The 17,507-nt window shown below is 37.6% G+C and overlaps 1 protein-coding gene across 13 annotated transcripts in view; it reads left to right on the top strand.

The window, feature by feature from the left end:
- The window catches only part of LOC121302643 (dmX-like protein 1), a 69,943-nt gene that overhangs the window by 25,962 nt on the left and 26,474 nt on the right, over nucleotides 1-17,507 (top strand). For all 13 annotated transcript variants that reach the window (XM_041232688.1, XM_041232669.1, XM_041232679.1 and 10 more), the window contains 16 exons: nucleotides 1,457-1,635; nucleotides 2,354-2,543; nucleotides 3,688-3,856; nucleotides 6,299-6,511; nucleotides 6,996-7,228; nucleotides 7,728-8,418; nucleotides 10,059-10,180; nucleotides 10,509-10,598; nucleotides 10,960-11,071; nucleotides 12,620-12,736; nucleotides 13,068-13,292; nucleotides 13,450-15,153; nucleotides 15,283-15,393; nucleotides 15,592-15,761; nucleotides 16,177-16,274; nucleotides 17,053-17,218. In XM_041232688.1, coding sequence (XP_041088622.1) covers nucleotides 1,457-1,635; nucleotides 2,354-2,543; nucleotides 3,688-3,856; nucleotides 6,299-6,511; nucleotides 6,996-7,228; nucleotides 7,728-8,418; nucleotides 10,059-10,180; nucleotides 10,509-10,598; nucleotides 10,960-11,071; nucleotides 12,620-12,736; nucleotides 13,068-13,292; nucleotides 13,450-15,153; nucleotides 15,283-15,393; nucleotides 15,592-15,761; nucleotides 16,177-16,274; nucleotides 17,053-17,218 — 4,590 coding nt within the window. The remainder of the gene's footprint in view (nucleotides 1-1,456; nucleotides 1,636-2,353; nucleotides 2,544-3,687; nucleotides 3,857-6,298; nucleotides 6,512-6,995; nucleotides 7,229-7,727; nucleotides 8,419-10,058; nucleotides 10,181-10,508; nucleotides 10,599-10,959; nucleotides 11,072-12,619; nucleotides 12,737-13,067; nucleotides 13,293-13,449; nucleotides 15,154-15,282; nucleotides 15,394-15,591; nucleotides 15,762-16,176; nucleotides 16,275-17,052; nucleotides 17,219-17,507) is intronic.

The following is a 17,507-nucleotide window of genomic DNA, read 5'->3' as shown; positions in this document are numbered from 1 at the left end:
GGGGCCATACCATCACTTCTAGGACTCCTTGTTCTTCTTTATGCTGAAGATAGTTCTTAATGACTTTCGCTGTATGTTTGGGGTCGTTGTCATGCTGCAGAATAAATTTGGGGCCAATCAGATGCCTCCCTGATGGTATTGCATGATGGATAAGTATCTACCTGTACTTCTCAGCACTGAGGAGACCATTAATTCTGACCAAATCCCCAACTCCATTTGCAGAAATGCAGCCCCAAACTTGCAAGGAACCTCCACCATGCTTCACTGTTGCCTGCAGACACTCATTCGTGTACCGCTCTCCAGCCCTTCGGTGAACAAACTGCCTTCTGCTACAGCCAAATATTTCAAATTTTGACTCATCAGTCCAGAGCACCTGCTGCCATTTTTCTGCACCCCAGTTCCCGTGTTTTTGTGCATAGTTAAGTCGCTTGGCCTTGTTTCCACATCGGAGGTATGGCTTTTTGGCCGCAAGTCTTCCATGAAGGCCACTTCTGACCAGACTTCTCCGGACAGTAGATGGGTGTACCAGGGTCCCACTGTTTTCTGACAGTTCTGAGCTGATGGCATTGCTGGTCATCTTCCGATTGCGAATGGAAGTAAGCATGATGTGTCTCATCTGCTGCAGTAAGTTTCCTTGGCCGACCACTGCGTCTACGGTCCTCAGCGATGCCTGTTTCTTTGTGCTTCTTCAAAAGAGCTTGGACAGCACATCTGGAAACCCCTGTCTGCCTTGAAATTTCTGCCTGGGAGAGACCTTGCTGATGCAGTATAACTACCTTGTGTTTTGTTGCTGTGCTTAGTCTTGCCATGGTGTATGACTTTTGACAGTAAATTGTCTTCAGCAACCTCACCTTGTTAGCTAAGTTTGGCTGTTCCTCAACCAGTTTTATTCCTCCTACACAGCTGTTTCTGTTTCAGTTAATGATTGTGTTTCAACCTACATATTGAATTGATGATCATTAGCACCTGTTTGGTATAATTGTTTAATCATACACCTGACTATATGCCTACAAAATCCCTGACTTTGTGCAAGTGTACCTAGAAGAATTGATGCTGTTTTGAAGGCAAAGGGTGGTCACACCAAATATGGATTTGATTTAGATTTTTCTTCTGTTCACTTACTTTGCATTTAGTTAATTGATAAATATAATCCATTAACATGTCTATTTTTGAAAGCATTCTTACTTTACAGCATTTTTTCACACCTGACTAAAACTTTTAAACAGTACTGTGTGTGTGTGTGTGTGTGTGTATGTGTATGTATGTATGTATGTATGTATGTATGTATGTATGTATGTGTATGTATATATATATATGTGTGTGTGTGTGTGTGTGTGTGTGTGTATATATATATATATATAAATAAAGATGTTTACATTTACCCTCCACCCTCAGGAAAGTTGTGATTTGATATGGCACCAGAGAAAGTTACTCAGGGTAATATGTTTGTTTTCAGGATGACTGCCTGGTGAAGGTGTGGTACCATACCAGCAGCTGGCAGTCTGGAGTGACATCACTTAATAGCCCTCCAGAGAAGGCAGCACAGGGAGAAGTGAACTACTCCTTTGTGTACCTGGCCCATCCACGCACAGTTACAGGGTTTTCATGGAGGAAAACAAGTAAATATATGCCACGGTCAGTAAAACAGATGTAATATGGTTTTATGAAACCTACTGTATAATTTCAAAATGAACTGGTTCCAGTGCAGTATGATACATGTTTGCATGTATACAGATATCACTTAGACAGAGTTCTTATTATAGGCTACTGTGATACCGTAGGTTTACTGTAATACAGCAGTGTACCGTTAATTCTGAGTTTTGATCTTTGTCTTGCTTGAGTTCTGATTCTGTTGATTGCCTTAAGCCATATTCCTTGACCAATTCGATTACACGTTCTCCAGTTTTTATAGATTTATTTCTCAACTTTCTTATCTAAATATACACTGTACGTTTTGTATTTGCAAGCACATCCTGCGGTCCATTGGTTAATAAAAAGGACAGGTTCTACTGTATTAACATGTTTAACTTGAGATTATAGCTCTGCACACCCAATACAAGTATTGCTCAGACGTTAACATTGATTGACTATTTGACACTTGACATTGTGAATTTTTTGTATATAAGGCTTAAATTAGTTCAGACATTTTTATATAAGGCTTAAATTACTTGTGATAAAATGAGAAGAATTAAATATTAACTTTTGCCTTATGGGCTTTGGGCCTTATGTGCTGTAGTACTTTGAACTGGGAAATGATTAGTCATTTTGGAATTGTCTTAAAATGTACATCACCATCATTATATAAATCTTACCTGTTTCATAAGGGTTTTAATCACATTCTCCTTTCCTCCAGGGGCTCTGTATGCAATGTCCTAGTCACCTGCTGCAAAGATAGTGTCTGTAGGCTTTGGGCAGAGACATTGTTGCCCAGTGACAGCTTATTGTCTGGACATGGCCACAACCAAAGTAATGACCCCGTTACATCAAGAAGTGGTCTGAAAAGGCATGCCCCCGACAAACAGCGTGTACATAATGCTTTGGAGGTAAGTACATGACTTGCAGAAAAGATCTGAGCACAAAAAGTGATGGTAGCAAACCAAAAAGTTCCACCAATCTGTCCTGTTCTGCACTTCCATCAGGTGCATACGTCTCAATGGTGCGGTTTTGAAAGAAATGCATGTCGTGCAATTTATTTGTACAGTCGGTGCTGCTTTATCGGGACGACTCGGGAGAATGAAAAATATCCTTGATAAGCAGCTGTCCCAGTTAAACAAGAGGCAGTTGAGACAAGAAAATAATGAAATCACATCACGTTATGATTTAAATGTTAAATACATGATTTAAATTCAAGGCAATTTTTTATTTATTTTTTTTATTTTTTTTATTATTCCTAAACAAAATTAATCGCTGTTTTTTTATTTCTACATGAAATGAAAAAATAATCGAATCGCATTTTATCACAAGGTGAGGCACCTGCAATGTTGCTCCTCCTCCTTCAAGAATTCAACGTTATTTATGCAATTTACACATTTCACAGCATAATCACATACTCTCTGCACTGTACTACACTGCCTGTCTTGCTCTGAAAAGCAATTTTTGTTCATTTGAAAATACTGCATCCCAATTAAACAATGTGATGTCCCAGTTAAATGACATAAATAGCATTGTCATTCTCACAGAGTTGTATCCCAGCAGACATCCCAATTATCACTATCCCAATTAGGCGGCCCCAACTGTATTTCATTTGATATCTTCCCATGCCAGGAAGTCTGTTACTTTTGCACTTCTTAGCGTCATGTCACCAGCAAGAAAGAAGCTTTTGAAGAGGTGGAACACTATCTGAAATCATGGCTTGCAAACTTCATGTTGTTTTAAAAGGCAAATACATGTTTGCTCTAACATATATTTCTGCACACTGGAGATGTATGTAACAATTGCACAACAGGAACGATTTATGGAATTAAAATGTTAGATACCCACTTAAATATACATAAGACTATTCTTTTTTTTGTATATAACTTCCTGTAACATTTGTTTCGTCATTGTCTGAACTATATCGGTAAAAAAAGCAGAATATTTAGAAGCATCTATTTATTTTTTTATTTTTATATTACTAATTTTTGGGAAAAATATTCCTGGCACATAATTCTTGCAAATTATGTTTTATACGAATGATTTGCCTTGTAGCTCAACCTTAAGCAGTTCAGGAGAGGGAGGAGATCTCCTGCCATGGCTGCTCACACAGGCTATCTGCCTCACCAACAGGACACCCATGAGGCCCATAGGAAGAACTCAAGCGTACATGCAAACGCACTTTGTCACTTTCACATAGCTGCTAGCATCAACCCTGCAACAGGTAAAAAAAAAAAAAAAAAAAAAGGCATTTGTATTTCTCATTTTGAAAGTATTTATTTGTCAAAGAAAGTACTCTTTGTCTGTGCTAGTAAAACATTTCGTATCAAGACAAGTAGTCTCAAAGTCCAGAAATGTGGCTGATCCAAACACTTTTTTCTTTAACTGTTTTTTTTGTAGCTGTATTTAGCCCTGATCCTCATTGTGACAAACTGTTATCAATTTCATTTGGCATTTTAGGATTATATAGTGTCTTATCTTACCGAAGCACCTCATAGAAAAGCTGTCTGTTAAAACAAAGGGAAATAAATTACTTTCAACTTTTAAGTAACACACCATTGGCATCCGTAATCTTGGATATGGATTTCCAGTACATAAAGGAATGGCTTCCCAATGACGAGACATCTATTTATTACTGGAGAGAACAGGATTCCAGTTGTGATTTTAGTAGTTCAGAAAGAACACTTGGATCCACCAGGGTGTGTTTGTGTGTGTGTTTATATATATATATATATATATATATATATATATATATATATATATATATATATATATATATATATATATATATATATATATATATATATATATATATATATATATATATATATATATATATATATATATATATATATATATATATATATATATATATATATATATATATATATAATATATGACACACACACAGTAAATGGTTATGTGAATTGCTATCAATAAGATTTTTAGGTATCACATCAGATTATGGGGCGATAGCCATGTAATTCCTGATCACTGTAGTGTAATTACCTGGAAATAATAAAATCAAGTTACCTGATGTAATTACATAGCAACACCATGACACACACTTATTCCACCAGTAGTAACCATGTATGAGTAGGAACCACTGTTGTACTGTGTTCCTGTGCAGCATTCTACTGCTGTGCTTAAAAACAACTAGACAGTTTTTAAACATTGAGCTCCTCTCTCACAGATATTCAAGGAACAGGATAATTTCATTCTGTTTATGGACACTCAAACCAAGACAAGCCGTTTTCACTAATTGCTGAAACACAATACGGTACATCATGTTATTAATGAAAAACTGTTGCTCAGACCCATGAATATGAAAAAGATAATTTCAAGATTGCGTCTTAGATTAAAATAAACAGGGTGCATGCATAAACTGTTTTGTTGCTGTTTACAGTTTCACAGTGCAGAGAGTTTAAAAGTGATTTGAGAATAATCTGCACTTTATTGTTATTATTATTATATTATTATAAATCTGCACAATTTTGTTAATGCGTGCAAAATAATATCTAGAAATAAATCATCATACATCTATATACTGCCACAATATTCTATAAATCAGCTATTACAAATGACCAATCTAAATATTATTAACTTAATGGTGCTGACTGATTTCAGTATATCAGGGGTGTGTAATTTTTTTTTTTTTTTTTTTAATTGTAGTCTAAGGGACAAAATGCTAGAAAAATCTACTTGCTCCCTCCCCATCACACAAAACACACACAACATTTTGGTTTTATTTAACAGTGAACACAATCAATCAGTTAGTGATTAATGGGCGGATCTAGCCTTGTACCTTGACTGGTTCACTAAATTCTTCAAGATACACAAAAAGGTTCCTTGTGGTCCCACCTCACCTCAACAGATGTGTACATTATTTAAGAAAATGTTCCTTTCAGTGCAGTTTGGAACACATTTGCTAGCAAATTTAAGTACCATACTAGATTTCAAGCTAGCTATAACATTTGATAAGTAACTTGAACTGCAACTGCAAGAGCTGAAAACAAGTGAAAAGGTCTCGTTAAGAAAATTACCAGTTAAATTAAGGGTCTAGTTAAGTAATTGAGATCTCGGTTGGAATGAAAACCAATAGCCACAGGGGGTCCCCAGGACCGAGTTTGAGAAGCCGTGCCTTAAAGGTATATTTTGTATCATCTACATTTTATTTCGTAACTGTTTTTTGTTCTTTTTCAGTGGTTGTCTCTGCTTAGCTCAGTGATTCCCAACCCCAGTCCTGGGACCCACTGTGTCTGCTGGTTTCAACTGAGATCTCAATTACATAACTAGACCATTAATTTAACTGCTAATTTGCTTAATTAGACCTTTTGAATTGTTTTCAGCTCTTAAACAGTTACAGATTTCAAGTTAGCTATACCATTTTACAAGTAACTTGAACTCTGCATCTGTTTAAGAGCTGAAGATCTTTAGAAGGTCAGCTTTTTAAAGGTCTTTTCAGAAAAGAAAGACATGATTTCATAGGCCTACTAAATAACAACCTAAGCAGAGAATTTCAGTAATGGGGTAATAGACAGGTAATGTAAAATGTATATGGTATTTCCCTTTTTAAATAGCTTGATTTCAGATCATTCAGATTTTCTTTGTGTTTGTGTGTTGGGCATTTACATCTTACATTGTGCGTGTGTTTTGTTTTGTGTAGACATTCCGCTACTTCCTTCCATAACATCCATGAGCCTTGACGATGATGATGATGATGATGAAGACCAGAATGGGCCCTTTGTAGTGCACTGGCTGAATAACAAAGAGTTACACTTCACCTTGTCCATGGAAGTGTTCTTACAGCAGCTACAAAAGAGTCTTGAGCAGCAGCCTCCTGAGACCAGTGGAGAGGAGACCTGTCAGCCAGATGAAGGTACAATATGTGACAAAAGTTCAACATCAAATTCAGTATTTTCTAAACCCGTTTAGTCACTTTTTTTAATATCCACCACCAGATGTAGATTACCTTTAATTGACACGTACTATACTATCTTTGAGAACAGATGTTGTAATAAAAATATATACCAAAAATATATGGTAACTGCACGCAGCAAAGTGCTGTCCCAACTTATGGGCGGGGCAGGGGGGGGGGGGGCAGGTTGTGAACTTTTTCTTGATCATCTCAGCATTTTCTCAAAAAATGTTGACTTAATTGGATGGAAATCTACATTTGTTGTGTTATGAGCCAGGTTTTCAGAAAAAAAGATTGGATTAATAATGTTATATCTCTAATGTTAAAATGCTTTGTATGAATCTGCCCCTTACTACTTGGAGGAGAGTAAAAAGACAAGCAGATTGTTTCTAATTCAGTGTCATGCCATGGTATTTTGGAGTTTATCTGGCTTTTGTTTTGGAAGCAATCTACAACAAGGATGAAAAGAAAGGATCTTCAGAGAAGAGCAACTATTCGAATGCTGGCGCCTTGCCTTTACCTGCTGCCGCTATTGATCACGAGATTGAAATACTGGTTGCGGAATGGAACAAGAATGCAGACATGATGTTCAGTATTCATCCCATGGATGGTTCTTTATTAGTATGGCATGTCGACTGGCTTGATGAGTACCAGCCTGGCATGTTTCGCCAAGTTCAGGTACTGTGACCAAAGGCTTAAAAAATAACTGTTTTGGTGTAAAACAAGCAAATGTTGATTTTTTTTTTTTTTTAATGTATTTTTAATATGCAACAAAGAATGTTTCTGGAATAAGTATGGGAAATAAACATTTAACTTGCCTACAGTTTTACAGTGTGTAACTCTTGTACTTCCTTACCCTAATTTATATCCATGACAATAACAAGAAGCAACTGAAAATGTGTTAAATTAATTAATTAATAAATTAAAAAATCATACCTGCTTAAAATGGAAGAGCAGATTTAAAAAAAAAAAAAAAAAGTCAGTCATTTAGCAGACTTTTTTTGGACAACTTGACCATAGGTTCTCTTCAGTAGATCTAGAAAGTTGAGACTATAAATATAAAAAAATAGACCCAAACCCAGTTTACTTACTTTTATAGATGTTGAGTTTCACAAATGTCAACAATTGAGGTATTTATGTCAAGTGTTCATGGCTTTTCTCTTTCGTTTGTTTCAAGGTCTCATTCGTCTCTAGAATCCCAGTAGCATTTCCAACTGGTGATGCCAATTCCTTAAGCAGAAGCATAGTAATGTACGCCTGCACCAAGAACGTGGACCTTGCTATTCAGCAGGGCAAACAGAAGCCCCCTGGCATGATCCGCTCCTCTTCAATGTTGATATCTTCTGGCAACAATAAATCTTCCAGCAGTCTAAAACTCAGTATCTTCACTCCCAACGTCCTCATGATCTCAAAGCATGCAGATGGATCTCTGAACCAGTGGGCTGTCAGCTTTGCAGAGGAGTCTGCCTTTTCTACAGTTCTGAGTGTTTCTCACAAGTCTAGATACTGTGGTCATCGTTTTCACCTCAATGATTTGGCCTGCCACTCGGTGTTACCTTTGCTGCTAACAACATCTCATCACAATGCACTCAGGACCCCAGAGGTGGACAGTATGAATGATAACAGGAGTCTTGACAATACGATGCCCCGTGACCCACTTTCAAAGAGGCTTAGCAAAGTATCTGTAGATGCAACATTCCAGGACCCTCATGCGATATACAGTGAGCTGATCCTTTGGAGAGTGGATCCAGTTGGACCACTGTCATTCTCAGGAGGAGTTTCAGAGCTAGCCAGGATAAACTCACTGCACGTTTCTGCCTTCTCCAATGTGGCCTGGCTCCCTACATTGATCCCTAGCAATTGTTTAGGTAAGTGTTTGTCTATATTTTTTAAATGATTGCAGTTATGGCTTCATCACACAGAAAAACAAATGTGGTCACTTACTGCTGCTGGTGTTGCAAACTGTTCTATTGGGAGGATAGGTTTTGAAAAAAGAGTTAAGCTGCATTCTTAGCAGTTATATTGTTAAAACTGAATTTGAATCCCAGAAGCTTTACTATGCTATGAGGAAGGTTCCCTGGAACAAAAACCTATTTGTTAAACATGGTTTTGAGGTACAGTACTGATGTGGAATGTAGATAGTGTCCACAGATATTTTACAAATGAATTAAATGTCACATGGTAGTATTATATATTTGACAAAAAAAAATGTCTGAATAGAACTTTTGTGCTTTGGAATTTTCATGAGTGTTACTAAAACAGGAAAGGATACTGGTAGCCAAAACGTCAATGTTTTACAGATCGCAAATCTCTGACTAAATGTGATTACTAATATATATGTATATGTATGTGTGTGTGTATATGTATGTGTGTGTGTGTGTGTGTGTGTGTGTGTGTGTGTGTATATATATATATATATATATATATATATATATATATATATATATATATATATATATATATATATATATATATATATATATATATTCATTTGTTTTGAATCGCCCTGCCTAGCTGTGATATTTATTGTTTGGTATTCTGTTCTCTACTATTGTGTCTTTTGATTTTGACCAGGATGCTCTAAGCACCAAGTAAACTAATTGTGCTTTTAATGGATTAACAATCAAGGCTATAAACATTACTTTAAGTATAGATAATGATACTGCATTTACATAGTCTGATCATATCAATTTGCTGATTGTTGATCATTTCTGTTTTATGAGAGCTTTTGGCTTAGGTGAGCTGCTCAGTGTCCTGAATTGTTTATAAAAACAGTGAATGATTTAATCATAGACAACAGATGCATTGTTTTACATAATTTGGTGTTAGAGTTCCTATGCTAGGGATACGCCATTCGTGTGATGTTAGGTTTTAGGAGTGTTTTCATGAGTCCAACTGCACGTGGAACAATCAGAATTATTTACTGTAAATTTAAAATTAAGTGTTTCAAATTTATTGAAATGCCTATAAATTCAATTTACTTTAATATTCAGTAATTCATTTTGTGTGTCCGTTGCTAGATATTAAGTACAGTATGCACAGGCAAAACCTTATTGGTTTATGAAAAATGGGAAGATATTTCCGGATTCGTTGCCTTGTTACCCAAGCTTGCTTCTTTGCAGGTATAGCAGGAACAAGTACGCCTATTCCTGTATTGTAACATGCACCCCCTGCCACTGCTGGCAAAGTTAGTGGTTCTTTAGACATATGAGAAACTGTAGGTGTGGCATGCAGATGTTTGGAAGACAGAGGACCTATATCCTATATCCATAGAATCTGGTGTTCAAAAAATCTCTGATAATATTAAAACCACATTTCATGACAGTTGGATAAGCAATTCTCCAGATATATGGGAACATGTATGAAATGTGATACGTGTTCGACCGCCTCTGCTGTATCCACTTTGCAGGGGATGAAAATGGAAATGCTGCATCTACTGTGGGGATCTTGGGGACCATGGATAAATAATTACTGTTTTACTGTTAATTCAATTTTGTTGTTTTTGTAGGGGCTTATGGTAACTCCCCATCTGCCTGTTTTGTTGCAAGTGATGGCCATTCACTGAGGTTATACCAGGCTGTCATTGAGGCCAAAAAGCTCTTAAGTGAGCTCTCTAACCCAGACATTTCAGTAAGAAAAGCTTTGTTTGGTATTCTTTTAAACTATTTTTTGTTTGTTTTGAAGAACTGTTCTTTATAATGTACAATAATTTTGGTTTATTGTGTTTTGTAAGTGTTCTTTAGTCATACTGTAGTCAGTAAATCTTTATTTGAAATATTCACCACATAACAAATTGATTAAAGTGACTAATTTTGGTATATAAAATGTACATAGTATTTTAAGTAATCTTTGTTTTTGCTGTATCTATCATTAACCAAGTAGCTGAATTTTTGTTTGTTTTTATATTTCAATGAGCCTGTTGAATGGGGTATTTATACTTTTTTTCTTTTCATTTTAGAAATACGTTGGTGAGGTTTTTAACATCGTAAGTCAACAATCAACTGCAAGGCCAGGATGCATAATAGAACTAGATGCCATCACCGATCTTGTATGTATAAATATTGGTTAATATTCTTTTTCAATATTATGCTAAACTCTAATCATTTAAATGTGTGTGTGTGTGTGTACATGTACATTTTTAATAGACAACTGGAAGATGGAAGACATTAGTGTTTATTATAGTTTGTCTGTATTAATAATCATCTAGATGGAAAATGTACTAGTAATATACTGTTAACCACCTCTCTTGTTTTAGGGTCTTGTAATTCTGATAAGACTGCAGGTTTTCTTTCATAATTTAGCTGTCTGAAATGCACAGTACAAGATACATGCTCATCTTCTGCTATTTTGATGTTCATATTATTCACAAAGGTGCTGACATAGTGTGTTTTATAATTTGCTTTTTTCAGCACGGGAGAGAAACGCAGCTCCTCCATGTCTTTGAAGAAGACTTTATCTTGGGTAAAAAGATGAAAGGAGATGGGATTCAAGAAACTGAGGAAAGCACGTCATCTGAAACTGGTATACATTTCACAAAAATATTATCCAACTTGATAGCAAAATGAAAAACACAAAATTAAACAAAATATACTATTTAATGTTTCCTGAAGCTGTGCAGGGAGAGAGATGAGAAAATATGAAAAAGCTTGCGTTTACTACACAATTCAGAGGAGCTTACTTTAAGCAAGTACGGTTCATGGTATTTGAAATCTCATTTTGTTCAGTATTGTTTAACGTTTCAGTACCAAACCATTACATTTGATAAACAATTTCTTTAGGCCCACCTGTTGTGCATTACATCTCATTACTATGTCAAGTATGCAAAGGAATATAGTCTAAAGAAGCAGTTCATGTTTTCCATAGGAGCATGTAATTCAACAAACTCATAACAGGAATGACATGCAAAACAGAGTGCATTATCTTCCAAAGTTAGTACACTTTGTGTACTCCAGTGTATGGCTAGAACCAAAAATGATGGTTGATGATTTGGACTGTTGGGAACAATACTATTAATTATTCTTAATATACCGTATTATTTCAATTTGGTGCTGCGGTGTTTGTTTTAAATTGATCAAAATGACTGCGGCCCTTAAACGACGGCCATCGTTATACAGGGGCGGCCTTTATTAATAATACTACGATTTTCAAAAGCTGCAATATTTTATTACATGATTTATGACATTTTAGAAGTGTCGCAGTTGCTTATTTTCTGTAATACGGTAGCCTACCTGTATGTAGCAGCGTGTGTGGCTAACCTACTTTGACTACAGTACAATTATCGGTGACAGTTACCAAGAGCCTGTTAGGTGGGAGTTGGAAGGTCAGGGGAGTACTGTACTAGCGAATCAGGAGTGTGTATTGGTTGTTAAGGGACGGGACAATCCTGGTGTGGCAGTTAAGTCCAAGAGTGTGACATAGATGTTTTTCTGCTCCAAAAAATGATGTCAGAATATCAGCTTGATTTCTGTAAAAACTACAATATATCCTACTTGGTTTTTTTTTTTCTCACTGTAACTTGCTTGTTTGTAATTTCTCTGCAAGAGAAACTGAAACTAAATCTTCTCATAGATAGTAAGCACATTGTTTTTATGTGTACACGGGAATTAAAATTGAACGAAAAACAAAACCACCTATAAGAACGTCAGAAGGACTGCTGTTCTGTATGTAGTTTATCTTGGATTTTTTTTCAGAACTGTACTACTATAAAATAAAATGTGGTTACTATGTGTGTGTACTTTAGTTTTTAATTTATGTGTTAGATTGAGGCTTCTGTCTCTTCGGGGGCATTACATGTACATAGTCAGTGTTGCGTGTTTATTTGTTTACTCTGTGTGTGTTTTTTTAGTAGTGAGAGAAAAACATGCCTTAATTTTTCTTTATTGTTAGCGGTGTTTATTCGAAGGTGGCCTCAATTATAAAGCTGATCTATGAAAGCGGCTTCAATACGAGGGTGTCTTTAATTTGAGGGCGGCGCCAAATTGAAGTAATACGGTATTTTTTTTTTGTTTTTGCTGTATGGCACTACTGTTCCAGTTCTAATCATTTTTGCCTGCTTTGTGCTCTTCACAGGTTCCCAGAAGGGATTCTCTCAAAAGTTCTACTTGGTTGTTATTGAATACACTCAGAGTGGACACTCTTTACTACACATGTGGCACCTGCACCTGAAGTCAGTGCAGATCACTGCAGGCAAGTTACATTTTCCATATTCTTTTAAAGGCCTTTTTAATTTGTATGTTCTAGTAAACACAATAGGCTCCATTCATCAAAAAACAGCAGTTTATGGTGTATCAACACATTGGCTACTGGTGTCCCATAATTGAATTATTGACAAACAAATTACATTGTGACGTTCTTCAGCAAAAGTGGAGGGGTGCTAGCATCAGCATAACAGATACTGTAGTTATAGGCCAATGTGGTAATATCCAGAACAACAGCCCACTTTGTGTAGTGAAACCCCTAAGATTTAAGAGTATTTGTTTTAAATCTGTAAAGAGTGACAGGTATTTTTTCCTTTCAGATGACCAGCATGACAAAGCTGAGCCTGAATCTCTCCTGACCCCACAAGATGGCCAGAATAGCTTTTCTCCCGAAAAGTCCTCCTCTCCCCTCTCTCAAAAGTACAAGGCCTGCAGGACTAACTTACATAGTGCCAGCAGGCTAACTCTCATCTCAGAAAGAGTTTACAGCCAACAAATGAAGCTGCCAGATGGAGTGGAAATTATTCGAGCTACACCTTCAGCAGGTTAGAATATGTTTGTATTGCACCAAAAAGTCGATGTGTAGTGATTGCACAAGTACGTTGCAAACACTTGTACAGTGTGTGAAGCACAGAGTATATGTCTATTGTACTGGATTGCATTAAATGTCAACTTTTTTTTTTTTTTTTTTTTTTTTTTCAGGACACCTCAGTTCCTGTTCCATACATCCAACAGGCCTTGCTCCCTATCTTTTGGCCACTTCTTGTTCTGATGGAAAAGTTCGTTTCTGGAGGTGCAGGGTTGACCCTGAGTCCTTATTGTCCAAAGCAGAGGACAGTGGACAGTGCAGCTATACGTACATTTGGGAAGAGTGGCCACTGTTGATTGAGGATGGTTTTCTAAGCAATAGTACAGTAACTGTGATGGGAAGACCAATTGAGGTCAGCTGTTGCAACACAAGCCGCATAGCAGTGGCATACAAACAGACGTCCTCTCAATACTGCGGCAAAGACTTTACAATGCACGTGGGTATTTTTGAATGTGAATCTACTGGTGGGTCACAGTGGATCCTTGAACAGACACTTAGCCTTGATGAACCAAACACAATGTTGGACCCCAGAATAAGCATTGATCGTAATTTAACAGTTTATAACAAACAAGATGTGTATTTGTCAAGTGACATCCATGTGATGTCCAGTGCCAAGCATCTGATTAACTTAGACTGGGTTTCAAGAGAAGATGGATCACACATCTTAACAGTGGGAATTGGCTCCAAACTCCTGATGTATGGACAGCGCTCTGGAAAAATGCCAGAGAAAGGCAGTAAAGAAGGGCCTGCAGCTTCAGCTTTGCCTGTGTGGGAGGGAGCAAAAGACCATTCTTACTCCAGATTTGTACTTCTTCGGTCTGTAGATCTTGTTGCCTCATTTGAGGGATCTCTTCCCTTGCCTGTTTCTCTTTCATGGGTGCGAGACGGTATCCTTGTGGTTGGTATGGACTGTGAAATGCACGTTTATTCTCAGTGGCAACCACCTGCCAAATCGGAACTAACAACTGCAGAAATTGACTGTGGTAGCACCACGTCATTAATAACTTCAGTAAGACAAGGTCATACCAATGGAGTAAACCAAAAGCCTGCCAAGAAGACTCTGACGAGATCAATGACAAGCCTTGCTCAAAAGCTAAGTGGAAAGAAGACCATGTACGATCTTCCTGTTGAGATGGAAGACAATGGCCTTTTTGAAGCAGCCCATGACCTATTCCCCACCTTACCTCAGTACCACCCTGTTCAGCTGATGGAGCTGATGGACTTGGGCAAGGTTCGTAGGGCCAAGGCCATCCTCTCTCACTTGGTCAAGTGCATTGCAGGGGAAGTAGTGGCTCTAAAGGACAACAGCACAAATCATGAACGGCGCCTCCGGTCTCTGTCAATCAGTGCCAGCGGCAGTACAGCCAGGGACCCCAAAACATTTAGCAAAACAGAAAACTTAGATTACACAGAGATTGACTCTATTCCTCCCCTCCCTCTTTATGCACTGCTAGCAGCAGATGAGGATACTTCTCATAAGGCAGTAGATAAGTCCACCAACTCCATCTTGAAGAAGGAAAACCGTGAAGCCCAAGGTCATGATTATGATGATCTGTTCCAGACTCCTAGTCTGGGCACTGATGACCTTGGACTCCTGGATACTGATGATGAAGAAGATACAAAACCAAAGGTCATTGATCTTTCCCAGTACAGCCCCACCTACTTTGGCCCAGAGCATGCTCAAGTTCTCTCCAGTCATCTCTTGCATTCTAGTCTACCTGGACTTACCCGAATGGAGCAGATGTCTTTAATGGCTTTAGCTGATACAATTGCAACCACTAGCACTGATGTTGGAGAAAGCAGACACAAAAGTACAGGTAACAGATTATTATTATTATTATTATTATTATTATTTATTATTATTATTATTATTATTATTATTTATGACAATCATTATATTAAAACAACATTTATTAATATATGTATTTGTATTTGTTGGTTTGAAGGTGGTGAGACTCTTGATGAATGTGGTCTAAAGTTCATTTTAGCCATGCGGCTTCATACCTTTCTTCTAACATCTTTGCCCCCTGCCCATCGATCCCAGCTTCTTCACCAAGGTAATTTATACCAAGAGAATTTACATTTTTGCAACATGTCCTGACTTCATGTAACCTGGACATTATGTCCATACTATGGGGAAGTCAATATGTTGTGGTTTTTAGATGTTGACATGCTCTGTATATTGCGTTGTGTAAAATGAATATGATGTCTTTCACATTAAAGATTATTGTTTTTGCTCAAATATTTATCTCCAGGCTTGTCTACTTGCCATTTTTCCTGGGCCTTTCATTCTGAGGCAGAGGAGGAGCTGCTCAACATGCTGCCTGCAATGCAGAAGGGAAACCCTACTTGGTCAGAGCTGAGAGCTATGGGAGTAGGCTGGTGGGTAAGAAATACCAACACACTGCGAAGATGCATAGAAAAGGTATGCTGTGTGTGTGTGTGGGGGGGGTTACATTGTAGTGCACTGTAATATATAGACTTAATTCAAAATATAACAAAGTTATATCAAAGTCTTTCTTGCTTGACTGAATCTGGCTTGCAACAAGGAGATGCAGCTTTCATATGGTACAGAATAAATGTATGGTATTTGCATAACAAATGAATCAGTCATATGACTGAGGAAAAATAACAAAACTGTGTGGTATTGTCCCAATAATCACTGCTATCCAAATTAAGTTGCTGAGTGCTGTAATGCATAGAGTAAAAAAAAAAAAAAATTATTTATGTTTGTCTTCTCTTTGGACCTGAATAATACATGCTGTATAATGGTAATATATATTTCATAGCAAATGTGATCCCTCAGACACTTCATTTAGTCATTCTGTTTCTTCCAACAGGTAGCAAAAGCAGCATTCCAGAGAAATAATGATCCCTTGGATGCAGCTATTTATTATCTCGCTATGAAAAAGAAGGCTGTGGTTTGGGGTCTATACAGGTACGTTTCCAGGCAGGTAGCAGATTAGAGTGTTCAAATATCAGTGATAGCTAAACTGTTTATTTTCAAAGTCATTTTATTTATTCTTGCATAATTATTTATTTTCTTTTAATTTAGTAGTTGGCAGTTAGTTTTTTGTTAATTTCTCCCCAATTTAGTAGTGTCCAATTATTTTGTTTAGCTCGGCTCACTGCTACCACCCCGGCGCTTACTTGGGAGGGGCGAAGACGAACACACGCTGTCCTCCGAAGCGTGTGCCTTTAGCCACCCACTTTTTTACACACTGCAGACGCACCATGTAGCCACCAGAGCTACAGCGTCAGAGAACAGTGCAGCCCTGGGCAGATAACAGGCAAGCCAGATCACACTGGTCACCAGTGCGCGGTGAGCTGGGCAACCTACCCTCCCTCCCCCCAGGCTGAGCTCTGCCAATTGTGTGCCGCCTCCTGGGAGCTCCCATCCTCAGTCGGCAAAGGAATAGCCTGGACGAGTGCTTTTACTGGATGCGCCACTCAGGAGCCTTTATTCTTGCATAACTTAAGTACTAATTTATGACTATACCATGGGAAGCTACAGGCTGGTTTCATAGACCCTGATTCAAACTAATCTTGATCGACCTTACCGAAGGTGTCATTGAGCTGTGTGTGAATCCTGCCAAGTAGTCAGCTATGTTTATTTTTGGTGCAAAGACAGTACAGGAATGCAAGCGAAATGATTAACTTGAAAAGGTATACTACTGTTCTGCTTTAATTTACACTATCTTAACATTAACATTCAGGTCTCAGGGGGACTCAAAGATGACTCCATTTTTCAACAACAACTTCAGTGAAGACAGGTGGAGGAAGGCAGCACTAAAGAATGCCTTTGCACTGTTGGGAAAGCAGCGCTTTGAGCACTCTGCAGCTTTCTTCCTTCTGGCTGGTTCCTTAAAAGATGCAGTTGAGGTAAATTAATAATCCATAGTATAGATGGTAATATTGGTGTAGAAGTAAGGCAGTGTTCAAAACCATTTTGCCTCATTTTGTTAACTGAGGAATTTCACCTGTCATGGCCCTGGCTCCACCAGGATAACTTGTAGTCGGTACATGTACAGTATAAGAAACATAAGAAAATGTGCATATGAGAGAAGCCCATTCACCCTGTCTAAGATTATTTGGTTCCAAGTAGCTGATTGATCTCAGATCTTTGTCAAGTTGTGTTTTAAATGATCTGTGTGTTTCTGCCTCAATAACA

Source organism: Polyodon spathula, chromosome 2, assembly GCF_017654505.1.
Source record: "Polyodon spathula isolate WHYD16114869_AA chromosome 2, ASM1765450v1, whole genome shotgun sequence".
NCBI lineage: Eukaryota > Metazoa > Chordata > Actinopteri > Acipenseriformes > Polyodontidae > Polyodon > Polyodon spathula.
The sequence above is the reverse complement of the archived record's forward strand: the minus strand, read 5'-3'. Positions and strand labels throughout refer to the sequence as shown.